The sequence below is a fragment of the Bufo gargarizans genome, chromosome 6 (genome assembly GCF_014858855.1).
Source record: "Bufo gargarizans isolate SCDJY-AF-19 chromosome 6, ASM1485885v1, whole genome shotgun sequence".
In the NCBI taxonomy this organism is placed as follows: domain Eukaryota; kingdom Metazoa; phylum Chordata; class Amphibia; order Anura; family Bufonidae; genus Bufo; species Bufo gargarizans.
This window is the reverse complement of record NC_058085.1, coordinates 32043522-32058084: the sequence shown is the minus strand read 5'-3', so window position 1 is coordinate 32058084 and position 14563 is coordinate 32043522. Positions and strand designations below refer to the sequence as shown.

The following is a 14563-nucleotide window of genomic DNA, read 5'->3' as shown; positions in this document are numbered from 1 at the left end:
CATTCTGGAGCGCCCCGGGAGCCGCACGGACTGTAAGTATGCCGCTCCCCCGCTCCCCACTACTACTATGGCAACCAGGACTTTAATAGCGTCCTGGCTGCCATAGTAACACTGAAAGCATTTTGAAGACGGATCCGTCTTCAAATGCTTTCAGTACACTTGCGTTTTTCCGGATCCGGCGTGTACCTCCGGCAAGTGGAGTACACGCCGGATCCGGACAACGCAAGTGTGAAAGTGCCCTTATTCCTGTCAGAGTTTGGAGCGGGTAGAAAAATACAAGCTCTTTAAGGACCTTTCATGATGTCACGACTACGTGTGGGAGGAGTCAACCAGGCTGTTCTGTTGGAGAAGGTAAAAGACCTGTGATGATGTGATGACCATGTGACCATGTGTGGGAGGAGTCCTCCAGGCTGTTCTGTTGGAGGAGGGAAAGGACCTGTGATGATGTCATGAACATGTGACTGTGTGTGGGAGGAGTCTGGAATCACATGACTGAGTGCTATTCAGTGTATTCAGGACTTTGTTGTGCTGGTTGTGATCGGTGCTGGATGACTTGAAGTGTTGCATCGGGATGTAGTTACAGAGTGTATGCAGTGGAGCTGTCTCTGTGTCTCCTAAAATATAGGATCCGCTCAGTGGAGATCTTCTATATCAGATCCTTCTTCTGATTGACCCATCAAGGATGGACGGGGACAAGATGGCGGAGAGTATAATAAATCTCACCCTAGAGATCCTCTTCCGGCTTACTGGAGAGGTGAGAGATTCTGATGATGTCACATTACATCATCTTATCTATGTTACTAACAGATGGACATGACTGGAGGGGTGAGGGACTCTGGAGATGTATGGAGTGATAGTTATTACTGTGTCTCTCCATAACCAGGACTACACAGTAGTGAAGAAGACCTCTAGTGAGCGCTGTCAGGCCCCTGTGTCTGAAGGATGGAGAAGAATCCTGAGTCCAATCATGGGGCCTCCACCTCACCCCCTGGAAATCAATAGAGAGAAGATCCTAGAACTCACCAACAAGATGATTGAGCTGCTGACTGGAGAGGTGACACTGCTGGGAATGCTGAGACATTATACGGGAACGCTATGAAGGGATTTGGGTGGTGACTGTATCATTGTGTTGTCAGGTTCCTATAAGGTGTCAGGATGTCACCATCTTTTTCTCCATGGAGGAGTGGGAGTATTTAGAAGGGCACAAAGATCTGTACAAGGACATCATGATGGAGGATCACCGGCCCCTCATATCACCAGGTAATAGACCTGACTAAATACACATGTCCTCCCATTATCTGTATGTAAGGAATGAATTCAGTCACTGGATGCATTTCCTACAGTTAAGGAAGAGAGAAGAACACCAGAGAGATGTCCCAGTCCTCTTCTTCCTCAGGATGGTTCAGAAGGACATCACAATGTCCCACATGATGATCAGGTATATGGAGATAATGTCTCATAAAATGCCCCCTATGATTTGTAGAAGGCTGTGAAGATCTTGTTTTATCTGCCATTATTATATGTTTTATCCTTGTATAATGAGAAAGGTGGAGATGGCAGGATTACAGCCGACCATAGGCATGACATGTGGTCTGGATCTTCTCACAATTTTCTAGTTTTGGAGACTGCTGGTTAGATTAAGTAACTAACAGGTTGGATTTATACAGGAGACCTGCAGATATTTGGGTCAGATATCTCCTGCTGTCCTATCATTTTTGGTTGTCATTCTAATTACTGATCTTCCACACGACTTCTCCAACTGTCCGATGACTTCTATAATATTTCTTTCACAGCTTGTGAATCTGGGTGAAGATCTGAACAATATTAATCCTACAGAGACACATGTGAGGGGTGATGATCAGAGTATAGAGGACATTCCTACAGATAACCGCCCAGGTGAGTAGTAACCACTAAATAAAGCAGAGAAAACCCACAGATTCTACTCCTTCACTAGATACTTTTAACCTGTTGGGGGCACATGACATACCGGTACGTCATAATTAGAGTTGAGCGAACACCTGGATGTTCGGGTTCGAGAAGTTCGGCCGAACATCCCGGAAATGTTCGGGTTCGGGATCCGAACCCGATCCGAACTTCGTCCCGAACCCGAACCCCATTGAAGTCAATGGGGACCCGAACTTTTCGGCACTAAAAAGGCTGTAAAACAGCCCAGGAAAGAGCTAGAGGGCTGCAAAAGGCAGCAACATGTAGGTAAATCCCCTGCAAACAAATGTGGATAGGGAAATGAATTAAAATAAAAATTAAATAAATAAAAATTAACCAAAATCAATTGGAGAGAGGTTCCATAGCAGAGAATCTGGCTTCCCGTCACCCACCACTGGAACAGTCCATTCTCAGATATTTAGGCCCCGGCACCCAGGCAGAGGAGAGAGGTCCCGTAACAGAGAATCTGTCTTCATGTCAGCAGAGAATTAGTCTGCATGTCATAGCAGAGAATGAGGCTTCACGTCAGCCACCACTGCAACAGTCCATTGGCATATATTTAGGCCCAGCACCCAGGCAGAGGAGGGAGGTCCCGTAACAGAGAATCTGTCTTCATGTCAGCAGAGAATTAGTCTGCATGTCATAGCAGAGAATGAGGCTTCACGTCAGCCACCACTGCAACAGTCCATTGGCATATATTTAGGCCCAGCACACACACAGGCAGAGGAGAGAGGTCCCGTAACAGAGAATCTGTCTTCATGTCAGCAGAGAATTAGTCTGCATGTCATAGCAGAGAATGAGGCTTCACGTCAGCCACCACTGCAACAGTCCATTGGCATATATTTAGGCCCAGCACACACACAGGCAGAGGAGAGAGGTCCCGTAACAGAGAATCTGGCTTCATGTCAGCAGAGAATCAGTCTGCATGTCATAGCAGAGAATGAGGCTTCACGTCAGCCACCACTGCAACAGTCCATTGGCATATATTTAGGCCCAGCACACACACAGGCAGAGGAGAGAGGTCCCGTAACAGAGGATCTGGCTTCATGTCAGCAGAGAATCAGTCTGCATGTCATAGCAGAGAATCAGGCTTCACGTCAGCCACCACTGCAACAGTCCATTGTCATAAATTTAGGCCCAGCACCCAGGCAGAGGAGAGAGGTCCCGTAACAGACAATCTGGCTTCATGTCAGCAGAGAATTAGTCTGCATGTCATAGCAGAGAATCAGGCTTCACGTCAGCCACCACTGCAACAGTCCATTGGCATATATTTAGGCCTAGCACACAGGCAGAGGAGAGAGGTCCCGTAACAGACAATCTGGCTTCATGTCAGCAGAGAATCAGTCTGCATGTCATAGCAGAGAATGAGGCTTCACGTCACCCACCACTGCAACAGTCCATTGGCATATATTTAGGCCTAGCACACAGGCAGAGCAGAGAGGTCCCGTAACAGACAATCTGGCTTCATGACAGCAGAGAATCAGTCTGCATGTCATAGCAGAGAATGAGGCTTCACGTCACCCACCACTGCAACAGTCCATTGGCATATATTTAGGCCTAGCACACAGGCAGAGCAGAGAGGTCCCGTAACAGACGATCTGGCTTCATGTCAGCAGAGAATCAGTCTGCATGTCATAGCAGAGAATGAGGCTTCACGTCAGCCACCACTGCAACAGTCCATTGGCATATATTTAGGCCCAGCACCCAGGCAGAGGAGGGAGGTCCCGTAACAGAGAATCTGTCTTCATGTCAGCAGAGAATTAGTCTGCATGTCATAGCAGAGAATGAGGCTTCACGTCAGCCACCACTGCAACAGTCCATTGGCATATATTTAGGCCCAGCACACACACAGGCAGAGGAGAGAGGTCCCGTAACAGAGAATCTGTCTTCATGTCAGCAGAGAATTAGTCTGCATGTCATAGCAGAGAATGAGGCTTCACGTCAGCCACCACTGCAACAGTCCATTGGCATATATTTAGGCCCAGCACACACACAGGCAGAGGAGAGAGGTCCCGTAACAGACAATCTGGCTTCATGTCAGCAGAGAATTAGTCTGCATGTCATAGCAGAGAATGAGGCTTCACGTCACCCACCACTGCAACAGTCCATTGGCATATACAGACGTGGACAAAATTGTTGGTACCCTTTGGTCAATGAAAGAAAAAGTCACAATGGTCACAGAAATAACTTTAATCTGACAAAAGTAATAATAAATTAAAATTCTATAAATGTTAACCAATGAAAGTCAGACATTGTTTTTCAACCATGCTTCAACAGAATTATGTAAAAAAATAAACTCATGAAACAGGCATGGACAAAAATGATGGTACCCCTAACTTAATATTTTGTTGCGCAACCTTTTGAGGCAATCACTGCAATCAAACGCTTCCTGTAACTGTCAATGAGACATCTGCACCTCTCAGCAGGTATTTTGGCCCACTCCTCATGAGCAAACTGCTCCAGTTGTGTCCGGTTTGAAGGGTGCCTTTTCCAGACTGCATGTTTCAGCTCCTTCCAAAGATGCTCAATAGGATTGAGGTCAGGGCTCATAGAAGGCCACTTTAGAATAGTCCAATTTTTTCCTCTTAGCCATTCTTGGGTGTTTTTAGCGGTGTGTTTTGGGTCATTGTCCTGTTGCAAGACCCATGACCTGCGACTGAGACCAAGCTTTCTGACACTGGCTAGTACATTTCTCTCTAGAATTCCTTGATAGTCTTGAGATTTCATTGTACCCTGCACAGATTCAAGACACCCTGTGCCAGACGCAGCAAAGCAGCCCCAGAACATAACAGAGCCTCCTCCATGTTTCACAGTAGGGACAGTGTTCTTTTCTTGATATGCTTCATTTTTTCGTCTGTGAACATACAGCTGATGTGCCTTGGCAAAAACTTCGATTTTTGTCTCATCTGTCCACAGGACATTCTCCCAGAAGCTTTGTGGCTTGTCAACATGTAGTTTGGCATATTCCAGTCTTGCTTTTTTATGATTCGTTTTCAACAATGGTGTCCTCCTTGGTCGTCTCCCATGTAGTCCACTTTGGCTCAAACAACGACGGATGGTGCGATCTGACACTGATGTTCCTTGAGCATGAAGTTCACCTTGAATCTCTTTAGAAGTCTTTCTAGGCTCTTTTGTTACCATTCGGATTATCCGTCTCTTAGATTTGTCATCAATTTTCCTCCTGCGGCCACGTCCAGGGAGGTTGGCTACAGTCCCATGGATCTTAAACTTATGAATAATATGTGCAACTGTACTCACAGGAACATCTAGTTGCTTGGAGATGGTCTTATAGCCTTTACCTTTAACATGCTTGTCTATAATTTTCTTTCTGATCTCTTGAGACAGCTCTTTCCTTTGCTTCCTCTGGTCCATGTCGAGTGTGGTACACACCATATCACCAAACAACACAGTGATTACCTGGAGCCATATATATAGGCCCAATGGCTGATTACAAGGTTGTAGACACCTGTGATGCTAATTAGTGGACACACCTTGAATTAACATGTCCCTTTGGTCACATTATGTTCTGTGTTTTCTAGGGGTACCATCATTTTTGTCCATGCCTGTTTCATGAGTTTATTTTTTTACATAATTCTGTTGAAGCATGGTTGAAAAACAATGTCTGACTTTCATTGGTTAACATTTATAGAATTTTAATTTATTATTACTTTTGTCAGATTAAAGTTATTTCTGTGACCATTGTGACTTTTTCTTTCATTGACCAAAGGGTACCAACAATTTTGTCCACGTCTGTATTTAGGCCCAGCACCCAGGCAGAGGAGGGAGGTCCCGTAACAGAGAATCTGTCTTCATGTCAGCAGAGAATTAGTCTGCATGTCATAGCAGAGAATGAGGCTTCACGTCAGCCACCACTGCAACAGTCCATTGGCATATATTTAGGCCCAGCACACACACAGGCAGAGGAGAGAGGTCCCGTAACAGAGGATCTGGCTTCATGTCAGCAGAGAATCAGTCTGCATGTCATAGCAGAGAATCAGGCTTCACGTCAGCCACCACTGCAACAGTCCATTGTCATAAATTTAGGCCCAGCACCCAGGCAGAGGAGAGAGGTCCCGTAACAGAGAATCTGGCTTCATGTCAGCAGAGAATCAGTCTTCATATCATAGCAGAGAATCAGGCTTCACGTCACCCACCACTGTAAGAGTCAATTTTCATAAATTTAGGCCCAGAACCCAGGCAGAGGAGAAAGGTCCCGTAACAGACAATCTGGCTTCATGTCAGCAGAGAATCAGTCTTCATATCATAGCAGAGAATCAGGCTTCACGTCACCCACCACTGTAAGAGTCAATTTTCATAAATTTAGGCCCAGAACCCAGGCAGAGGAGAAAGGTCCCGTAACAGACAATCTGGCTTCATGTCAGCAGAGAATCAGTCTTCATATCATAGCAGAGAATCAGGCTTCACGTCACCCACCACTGTAAGAGTCAATTTTCATAAATTTAGGCCCAGAACCCAGGCAGAGGAGAAAGGTCCCGTAACAGACAATCTGGCTTCATGTCAGCAGAGAATCAGTCTTCATATCATAGCAGAGAATCAGGCTTCACGTCACCCACCACTGTAAGAGTCAATTTTCATAAATTTAGGCCCAGAACCCAGGCAGAGGAGAAAGGTCCCGTAACAGACAATCTGGCTTCATGTCAGCAGAGAATCAGTCTTCATATCATAGCAGAGAATCAGGCTTCACGTCACCCACCACTGTAAGAGTCAATTTTCATAAATTTAGGCCCAGAACCCAGGCAGAGGAGAAAGGTCCCGTAACAGACAATCTGGCTTCATGTCAGCAGAGAATCAGTCTTCATATCATAGCAGAGAATCAGGCTTCACGTCACCCACCACTGCAACAGTCCATTGGCATATATTTAGGCCTAGCACACAGGCAGAGCAGAGAGGTCCCGTAACAGACAATCTGGCTTCATGTCAGCAGAGAATCAGTCTGCATGTCATAGCAGAGAATGAGGCTTCACGTCACCCACCACTGCAACAGTCCATTGGCATATATTTAGGCCCAGAACCCAGGCAGAGGAGAAAGGTCCCGTAACAGACAATCTGGCTTCATGTCAGCAGAGAATCAGTCTTCATATCATAGCAGAGAATCAGGCTTCACGTCACCCACCACTGTAAGAGTCAATTTTCATAAATTTAGGCCCAGAACCCAGGCAGAGGAGAAAGGTCCCGTAACAGACAATCTGGCTTCATGTCAGCAGAGAATCAGTCTTCATATCATAGCAGAGAATCAGGCTTCACGTCACCCACCACTGTAAGAGTCAATTTTCATAAATTTAGGCCCAGAACCCAGGCAGAGGAGAAAGGTCCCGTAACAGACAATCTGGCTTCATGTCAGCAGAGAATCAGTCTTCATATCATAGCAGAGAATCAGGCTTCACGTCACCCACCACTGCAACAGTCCATTGGCATATATTTAGGCCTAGCACACAGGCAGAGCAGAGAGGTCCCGTAACAGACAATCTGGCTTCATGTCAGCAGAGAATCAGTCTGCATGTCATAGCAGAGAATGAGGCTTCACGTCACCCACCACTGCAACAGTCCATTGGCATATATTTAGGCCCAGAACCCAGGCAGAGGAGAAAGGTCCCGTAACAGACAATCTGGCTTCATGTCAGCAGAGAATCAGTCTTCATATCATAGCAGAGAATCAGGCTTCACGTCACCCACCACTGCAACAGTCCATTGGCATATATTTAGGCCTAGCACACAGGCAGAGCAGAGAGGTCCCGTAACAGACAATCTGGCTTCATGTCAGCAGAGAATCAGTCTGCATGTCATAGCAGAGAATGAGGCTTCACGTCACCCACCACTGCAACAGTCCATTGGCATATATTTAGGCCCAGAACCCAGGCAGAGGAGAAAGGTCCCGTAACAGACAATCTGGCTTCATGTCAGCAGAGAATCAGTCTTCATATCATAGCAGAGAATCAGGCTTCACGTCACCCACCACTGCAACAGTCCATTGGCATATATTTAGGCCTAGCACACAGGCAGAGCAGAGAGGTCCCGTAACAGACAATCTGGCTTCATGACAGCAGAGAATCAGTCTGCATGTCATAGCAGAGAATCAGGCTTCACGTCAGCCACCACTGCAACAGTCCATTGTCATAAATTTAGGCCCAGCACCCAGGCAGAGGAGAGAGGTCCCGTAACAGACAATCTGGCTTCATGTCAGCAGAGAATTAGTCTGCATGTCATAGCAGAGAATCAGGCTTCATGTCAGCCACCACTGCAACAGTCCATTGGCATATATTTAGGCCTAGCACACAGGCAGAGGAGAGGTTCATTCAACTTTGGGTAGCATCGCAATATAATGGTAAAATGAAAATAAAAATAGGATTGAATGAGGAAGTGCCCTGGAGTCCAATAATATATGGTTATGGGGAGGTAGTTAATGTCTAATCTGGACAAGGGACGGACAGGTCCTGTGGGATCCATGCCTGGTTCATTTTTATGAACGTCAGCTTGTCCACATTGGCTGTAGACAGGCGGCTGCGTTTGTCTGTAATGACGCCCCCTGCCGTGCTGAATACACGTTCAGACAAAACGCTGGCTGCCGGGCAGGCCAGCACCTCCAAGGCATAAAAGGCTAGCTCTGGCCACGTGGACAATTTAGAGACCCAGAAGTTGAATGGGGCCGAACCATCAGTCAGTACGTGGAGGGGTGTGCACACGTACTGTTCCACCATGTTAGTGAAATGTTGCCTCCTGCTAACACGTTGCGTATCAGGTGGTGGTGCAGTTAGCTGTGGCGTGTTGACAAAAGTTTTCCACATCTCTGCCATGCTAACCCTGCCCTCAGAGGAGCTGGCCGTGACACAGCTGCCTTGGCGACCTCTTGCTCCTCCTCTGCCTTGGCCTTGGGCTTCCACTTGTTCCCCTGTGACATTTGGGAATGCTCTCAGTAGCGCGTCTACCAACGTGCGCTTGTACTCGCGCATCTTCCTATCACGCTCCAGTGCAGGAAGTAAGGTGGGCACATTGTCTTTGTAGCGTGGATCCAGCAGGGTGGCAACCCAGTAGTCCGCACAGGTTAAAATGTGGGCAACTCTGCTGTCGTTGCGCAGGCACTGCAGCATGTAGTCGCTCATGTGTGCCAGGCTGCCCAGGGATAAGGACAAGCTGTCCTCTGTGGGAGGCGTATCGTCATCGTCCTGCCTTTCCCCCCAGCCACGCACCAGTGATGGACCCGAGCTGCGTTGGGTGCCACCCCGCTGTGACCATGCTTCATCCTCATCCTCCTCCACCTCCTCCTCATCCTCGTCCTCCTCGTCCTCCAGTAGTGGGCCCTGGCTGGCCACATTTGTACCTGGCCTCTGCTGTTGCCAAAAACCTCCCTCTGAGTCACTTCGAAGAGACTGGCCTGAAAGTGCTAAAAATGACCCCTCTTCCTCCTCCTCCTCCTCCTCCTCCTGGGCCACCTCCTCTTCCATCATCGCCCTAAGTGTTTTCTCAAGGAGACATAGAAGTGGTATTGTAACGCTGATAACGGTGTCATCGCCACTGGCCATGTTGGTGGAGTACTCGAAACAGCGCAACAGGGCACACAGGTCTCGCATGGAGGCCCAGTCATTGGTGGTGAAGTGGTGCTGTTCTGTAGTGCGACTGACCCGTGCGTGCTGCAGCTGAAACTCCACTATGGCCTGCTGCTGCTCGCACAGTCTGTCCAGCATGTGCAAGGTGGAGTTCCACCTGGTGGGCACGTCGCATATGAGGCGGTGAGCGGGAAGGCCGAAGTTACGCTGTAGCGCAGACAGGCGAGCAGCAGCAGGATGTGAACGCCGGAAGCGCGAACAGACGGCCCGCACTTTATGCAGCAGCTCTGACATGTCGGGGTAGTTGTGAATGAACTTCTGCACCACCAAATTCAGCACATGCGCCAAGCAAGGGATGTGCGTCAAATTGGCTAGTCCCAGAGCTGCAACGAGATTTCGCCCATTATCACACACCACCAGGCCGGGCTTGAGGCTCACCGGCAGCAACCACTCGTCGGTCTGTTGTTCTATACCCCGCCACAACTCCTGTGCGGTGTGGGGCCTGTCCCCCAAACATATGAGTTTCAGAATGGCCTGCTGACGTTTACCCCGGGCTGTGCTGAAGTTGGTGGTGAAGGTGTGTGGCTGACTGGATGAGCAGGTGGAAGAAGAGGAGGAGGAAGCCGAGAAGGAGGAGGTGGCAACAGGAGGCAAAGAATGTTGCCCTGCGATCCTTGGCGGCGGAAGGACGTGCGCCAAACAGCTCTCCGCCTGGGGCCCAGCTGCCACTACATTTACCCAGTGTGCAGTTAGGGAGATATAGCGTCCCTGGCCGTGCTTACTGGTCCACGTATCTGTGGTTAGGTGGACCTTGCCACAGATGGCGTTGCGCAGTGCACACTTGATTTTATCGGATACTTGGTTGTGCAGGGAAGGCACGGCTCTCTTGGAGAAGTAGTGCCGGCTGGGAACAACATACTGTGGGACAGCAAGCGACATGAGCTGTTTGAAGCTGTCTGTGTCCACCAGCCTAAATGACAGCATTTCATAGGCCAGTAGTTTAGAAATGCTGGCATTCAGGGCCAGGGATCGAGGGTGGCTAGGTGGGAATTTACGCTTTCTATCAAATGTTTGTGAGATGGAGAGCTGAACGCTGGCGTGTGACATGGTTGAGACGCTTGGTGACGGAGGTGGTGGTGGTGGTGTTGGTGGTACATCCCCTGTTTGCTGGGCGGCAGGTGCCAACGTTCCTCCAGAGGCGGAGGAAGAGGCCGAGGCGGCAGCAGCAGAATAGGCCGAGGCGGCAGCAGCAGAAGAGGTAGCAGGGGGAGCCTGAGTGACTTCCTTGGTTTTAAGGTGTTTACTCCACTGCAGTTCATGCTTTGCATGCAGGTGCCTGGTCATGCAGGTTGTGCTCAGGTTCAGAACGTTAATGCCTCGCTTCAGGCTCTGATGGCACAGCGTGCAAACCACTCGGGTCTTGTCGTCAGCACATTGTTTAAAGAAGTGCCATGCCAGGGAACTCCTTGAAGCTGCCTTTGGGGTGCTCGGTCCCAGATGGCGGCGGTCAGTAGCAGGCGGAGTCTCTTGGCGGCGGGTGTTCTGCTTTTGCCCACTGCTCCCTCTTTTGCTACGCTGTTGGCTCGGTCTCACCACTGCCTCTTCCTCCGAACTGTGAAAGTCAGTGGCACGACCTTCATTCCATGTGGGGTCTAGGACCTCATCGTCCCCTGCATCGTCTTCCACCCAGTCTTGATCCCTGACCTCCTGTTCAGTCTGCACACTGCAGAAAGACGCAGCAGTTGGCACCTGTGTTTCGTCATCATCAGAGACATGCTGAGGTGGTATTCCCATGTCCTCATCATCAGGAAACATAAGTGGTTGTGCGTCAGTGCATTCTATGTCTTTCACCGCTGGGGAAGGGCTAGGTGGATGCCCTTGGGAAACCCTGCCAGCGGAGTCTTCAAACAGCATAAGAGACTGCTGCATAACTTGAGGCTGAGACAGTTTCCCTGGTATGCATGGGGGTGATGTGACAGACTGATGGGGTTGGTTTTCAGGCGCCATCTGTGCGCTTTCTGCAGAAGACTGGGTGGGAGATAATGTGAACGTGCTGGATCCACTGTCGGCCACCCAATTGACTAATGCCTGTACCTGCTCAGGCCTTACCATCCTTAGAACGGCATTGGGCCCCACCATATATCGCTGTAAATTCTGGCGGCTACTGGGACCTGAGGTAGTTGGTACACTAGGACGTGTGGATGTGGCAGAACGGCCACGTCCTCTCCCAGCACCAGAGGGTCCACTAACACCACCACGACCATGTCCACGTCCGCGTCCCTTACTAGATGTTTTTCTCATTGTTATGGTTCACCACAACAACAAATATATTATTTGGCCCAATGTATTGTATTCAAATTCAGCGGGATATAAATTTGAGGCCTAGTATTTAGGCGCTGGGTGACCGGTATGGATTTAGTGACAGAATTAGACTTGGAAATGCACAGAAGCGTGTGTGTGAAGTTATTCTGAATGACCCTATGTGCACCTTCAATATGATCTACCCTTTTAGGGATAGATTTCAAATAGCTCTGATATAGCAGAAACGACTAAATTATGAAATTGCTAAATTGGGAATTGTATTTCAACCCAGAACAAAAAATGTGCTTTGACGGACACTAAATAACTTTCCCAGCCACAACAGGACAGCGGTAACGAGAGATTTAGCGGGATATAAATTTGAGGCCTAGTATTTAGGCGCTGGGTGACAGGTATGGGTTTAGTGACAGAATTAGATTTGGAAATGCACAGTAGCGGGTGTGTGAAGTTATTCTGAATGACCCTATGTGCACCTTGAATATTATATACCCTTTTAGGGATAGATTTCAAATAGCTCTGATATAGCAGAAACCACTAAATTATGAAATTGCTAAATTGGGAATTGTATTTCAACCCAGAACAAGAAATGTGCTTGAACGGACACTAAATAACTCGCCCAGCTACAGCACTAGGGACAGATTTAGCGGGATATAAATTTGAGGCCTAGTATTTAGGCGCTGGGTGACAGGTATGGGTTTAGTGCCAGAATTAGACTTGGAAATACACAGTAGCGGGTGTGTGTGAAGTTATTCTGAATGACCCAATGTGCACCTTGAATATTATATACCCTTTTAGGGATAGATTTCAAATAGCTCTGATATAGCAGAAACCACTAAATTATGAAATTGCTAAATTGGGAATTGTATTTCAACCCAGAACAAGAAATGTGCTTGAACGGACACTAAATAACTCGCCCAGCTACAGCACTAGGGACAGATTTAGCGGGATATAAATTTGAGGCCTAGTATTTAGGCGCTGGGTGACAGGTATGGGTTTAGTGCCAGAATTAGACTTGGAAATACACAGTAGCGGGTGTGTGTGAAGTTATTCTGAATGACCCAATGTGCACCTTGAATATTATATACCCTTTTAGGGATAGATTTCAAATAGCTCTGATATAGCAGAAACCACTAAATTATGAAATTGCTAAATTGGGAATTGTATTTCAACCCAGAACAAGAAATGTGCTTGAACGGACACTAAATAACTCGCCCAGCTACAGCACTAAGGACAGATTTAGCGGGATATAAATTTGAGGCCTAGTATTTAGGCGCTGGGTGACAGGTATGGGTTTAGTGCCAGAATTAGACTTGGAAATACACAGTAGCGGGTGTGTGTGAAGTTATTCTGAATGACCCAATGTGCACCTTCAATATGATCTACCCTTTTAGGGATAGATTTCAAATAGCTCTGATATAGCAGAAACGACTAAATTATGAAATTGCTAAATTGGGAATTGTATTTCAACCCAGAACAAAAAATGTGCTTTGACGGACACTAAATAACTTCCCAGCCACAACAGGACAGCGGTAACGAGAGATTTAGCGGGATATAAATTTGAGGCCTAGTATTTAGGCGCTGGGTGACAGGTATGGGTTTAGTGACAGAATTAGATTTGGAAATGCACAGTAGCGGGTGTGTGAAGTTATTCTGAATGACCCTATGTGCACCTTGAATATTATATACCCTTTTAGGGATAGATTTCAAATAGCTCTGATATAGCAGAAACCACTAAATTATGAAATTGCTAAATTGGGAATTGTATTTCAACCCAGAACAAGAAATGTGCTTGAACGGACACTAAATAACTCGCCCAGCTACAGCACTAGGGACAGATTTAGCGGGATATAAATTTGAGGCCTAGTATTTAGGCGCTGGGTGACAGGTATGGGTTTAGTGCCAGAATTAGACTTGGAAATACACAGTAGCGGGTGTGTGTGAAGTTATTCTGAATGACCCAATGTGCACCTTGAATATTATATACCCTTTTAGGGATAGATTTCAAATAGCTCTGATATAGCAGAAACCACTAAATTATGAAATTGCTAAATTGGGAATTGTATTTCAACCCAGAACAAGAAATGTGCTTGAACGGACACTAAATAACTCGCCCAGCTACAGCACTAGGGACAGATTTAGCGGGATATAAATTTGAGGCCTAGTATTTAGGCGCTGGGTGACAGGTATGGGTTTAGTGCCAGAATTAGACTTGGAAATACACAGTAGCGGGTGTGTGTGAAGTTATTCTGAATGACCCAATGTGCACCTTGAATATTATATACCCTTTTAGGGATAGATTTCAAATAGCTCTGATATAGCAGAAACCACTAAATTATGAAATTGCTAAATTGGGAATTGTATTTCAACCCAGAACAAGAAATGTGCTTGAACGGACACTAAATAACTCGCCCAGCTACAGCACTAAGGACAGATTTAGCGGGATATAAATTTGAGGCCTAGTATTTAGGCGCTGGGTGACAGGTATGGGTTTAGTGCCAGAATTAGACTTGGAAATACACAGTAGCGGGTGTGTGTGAAGTTATTCTGAATGACCCAATGTGCACCTTGAATATTATATACCCTTTTAGGGATAGATTTCAAATAGCTCTGATATAGCAGAAACCACTAAATTATGAAATTGCTAAATTGGGAATTGTATTTCAACCCAGAACAAGAAATGTGCTTGAACGGACACTAAATAACTCGCCCAGCTACAGCACTAAGGACAGATTTAGCGG

General features: G+C 47.2%; 1 protein-coding gene across 1 annotated transcript; it reads left to right on the top strand.

The window, feature by feature from the left end:
- Positions 1-497: 497 nt before the first annotated feature.
- LOC122941691 (gastrula zinc finger protein XlCGF66.1-like) lies at positions 498-1358 on the top strand. Its single transcript, XM_044299116.1, has 3 exons — positions 498-754; positions 884-1054; positions 1137-1358. Exons 1-3 carry the CDS (start codon positions 683-685, stop codon positions 1275-1277), a joined length of 384 nt encoding a protein of 127 aa, XP_044155051.1. The 5' UTR covers positions 498-682; the 3' UTR covers positions 1278-1358.
- The last annotated feature ends 13205 nt before the right edge of the window (positions 1359-14563 follow it).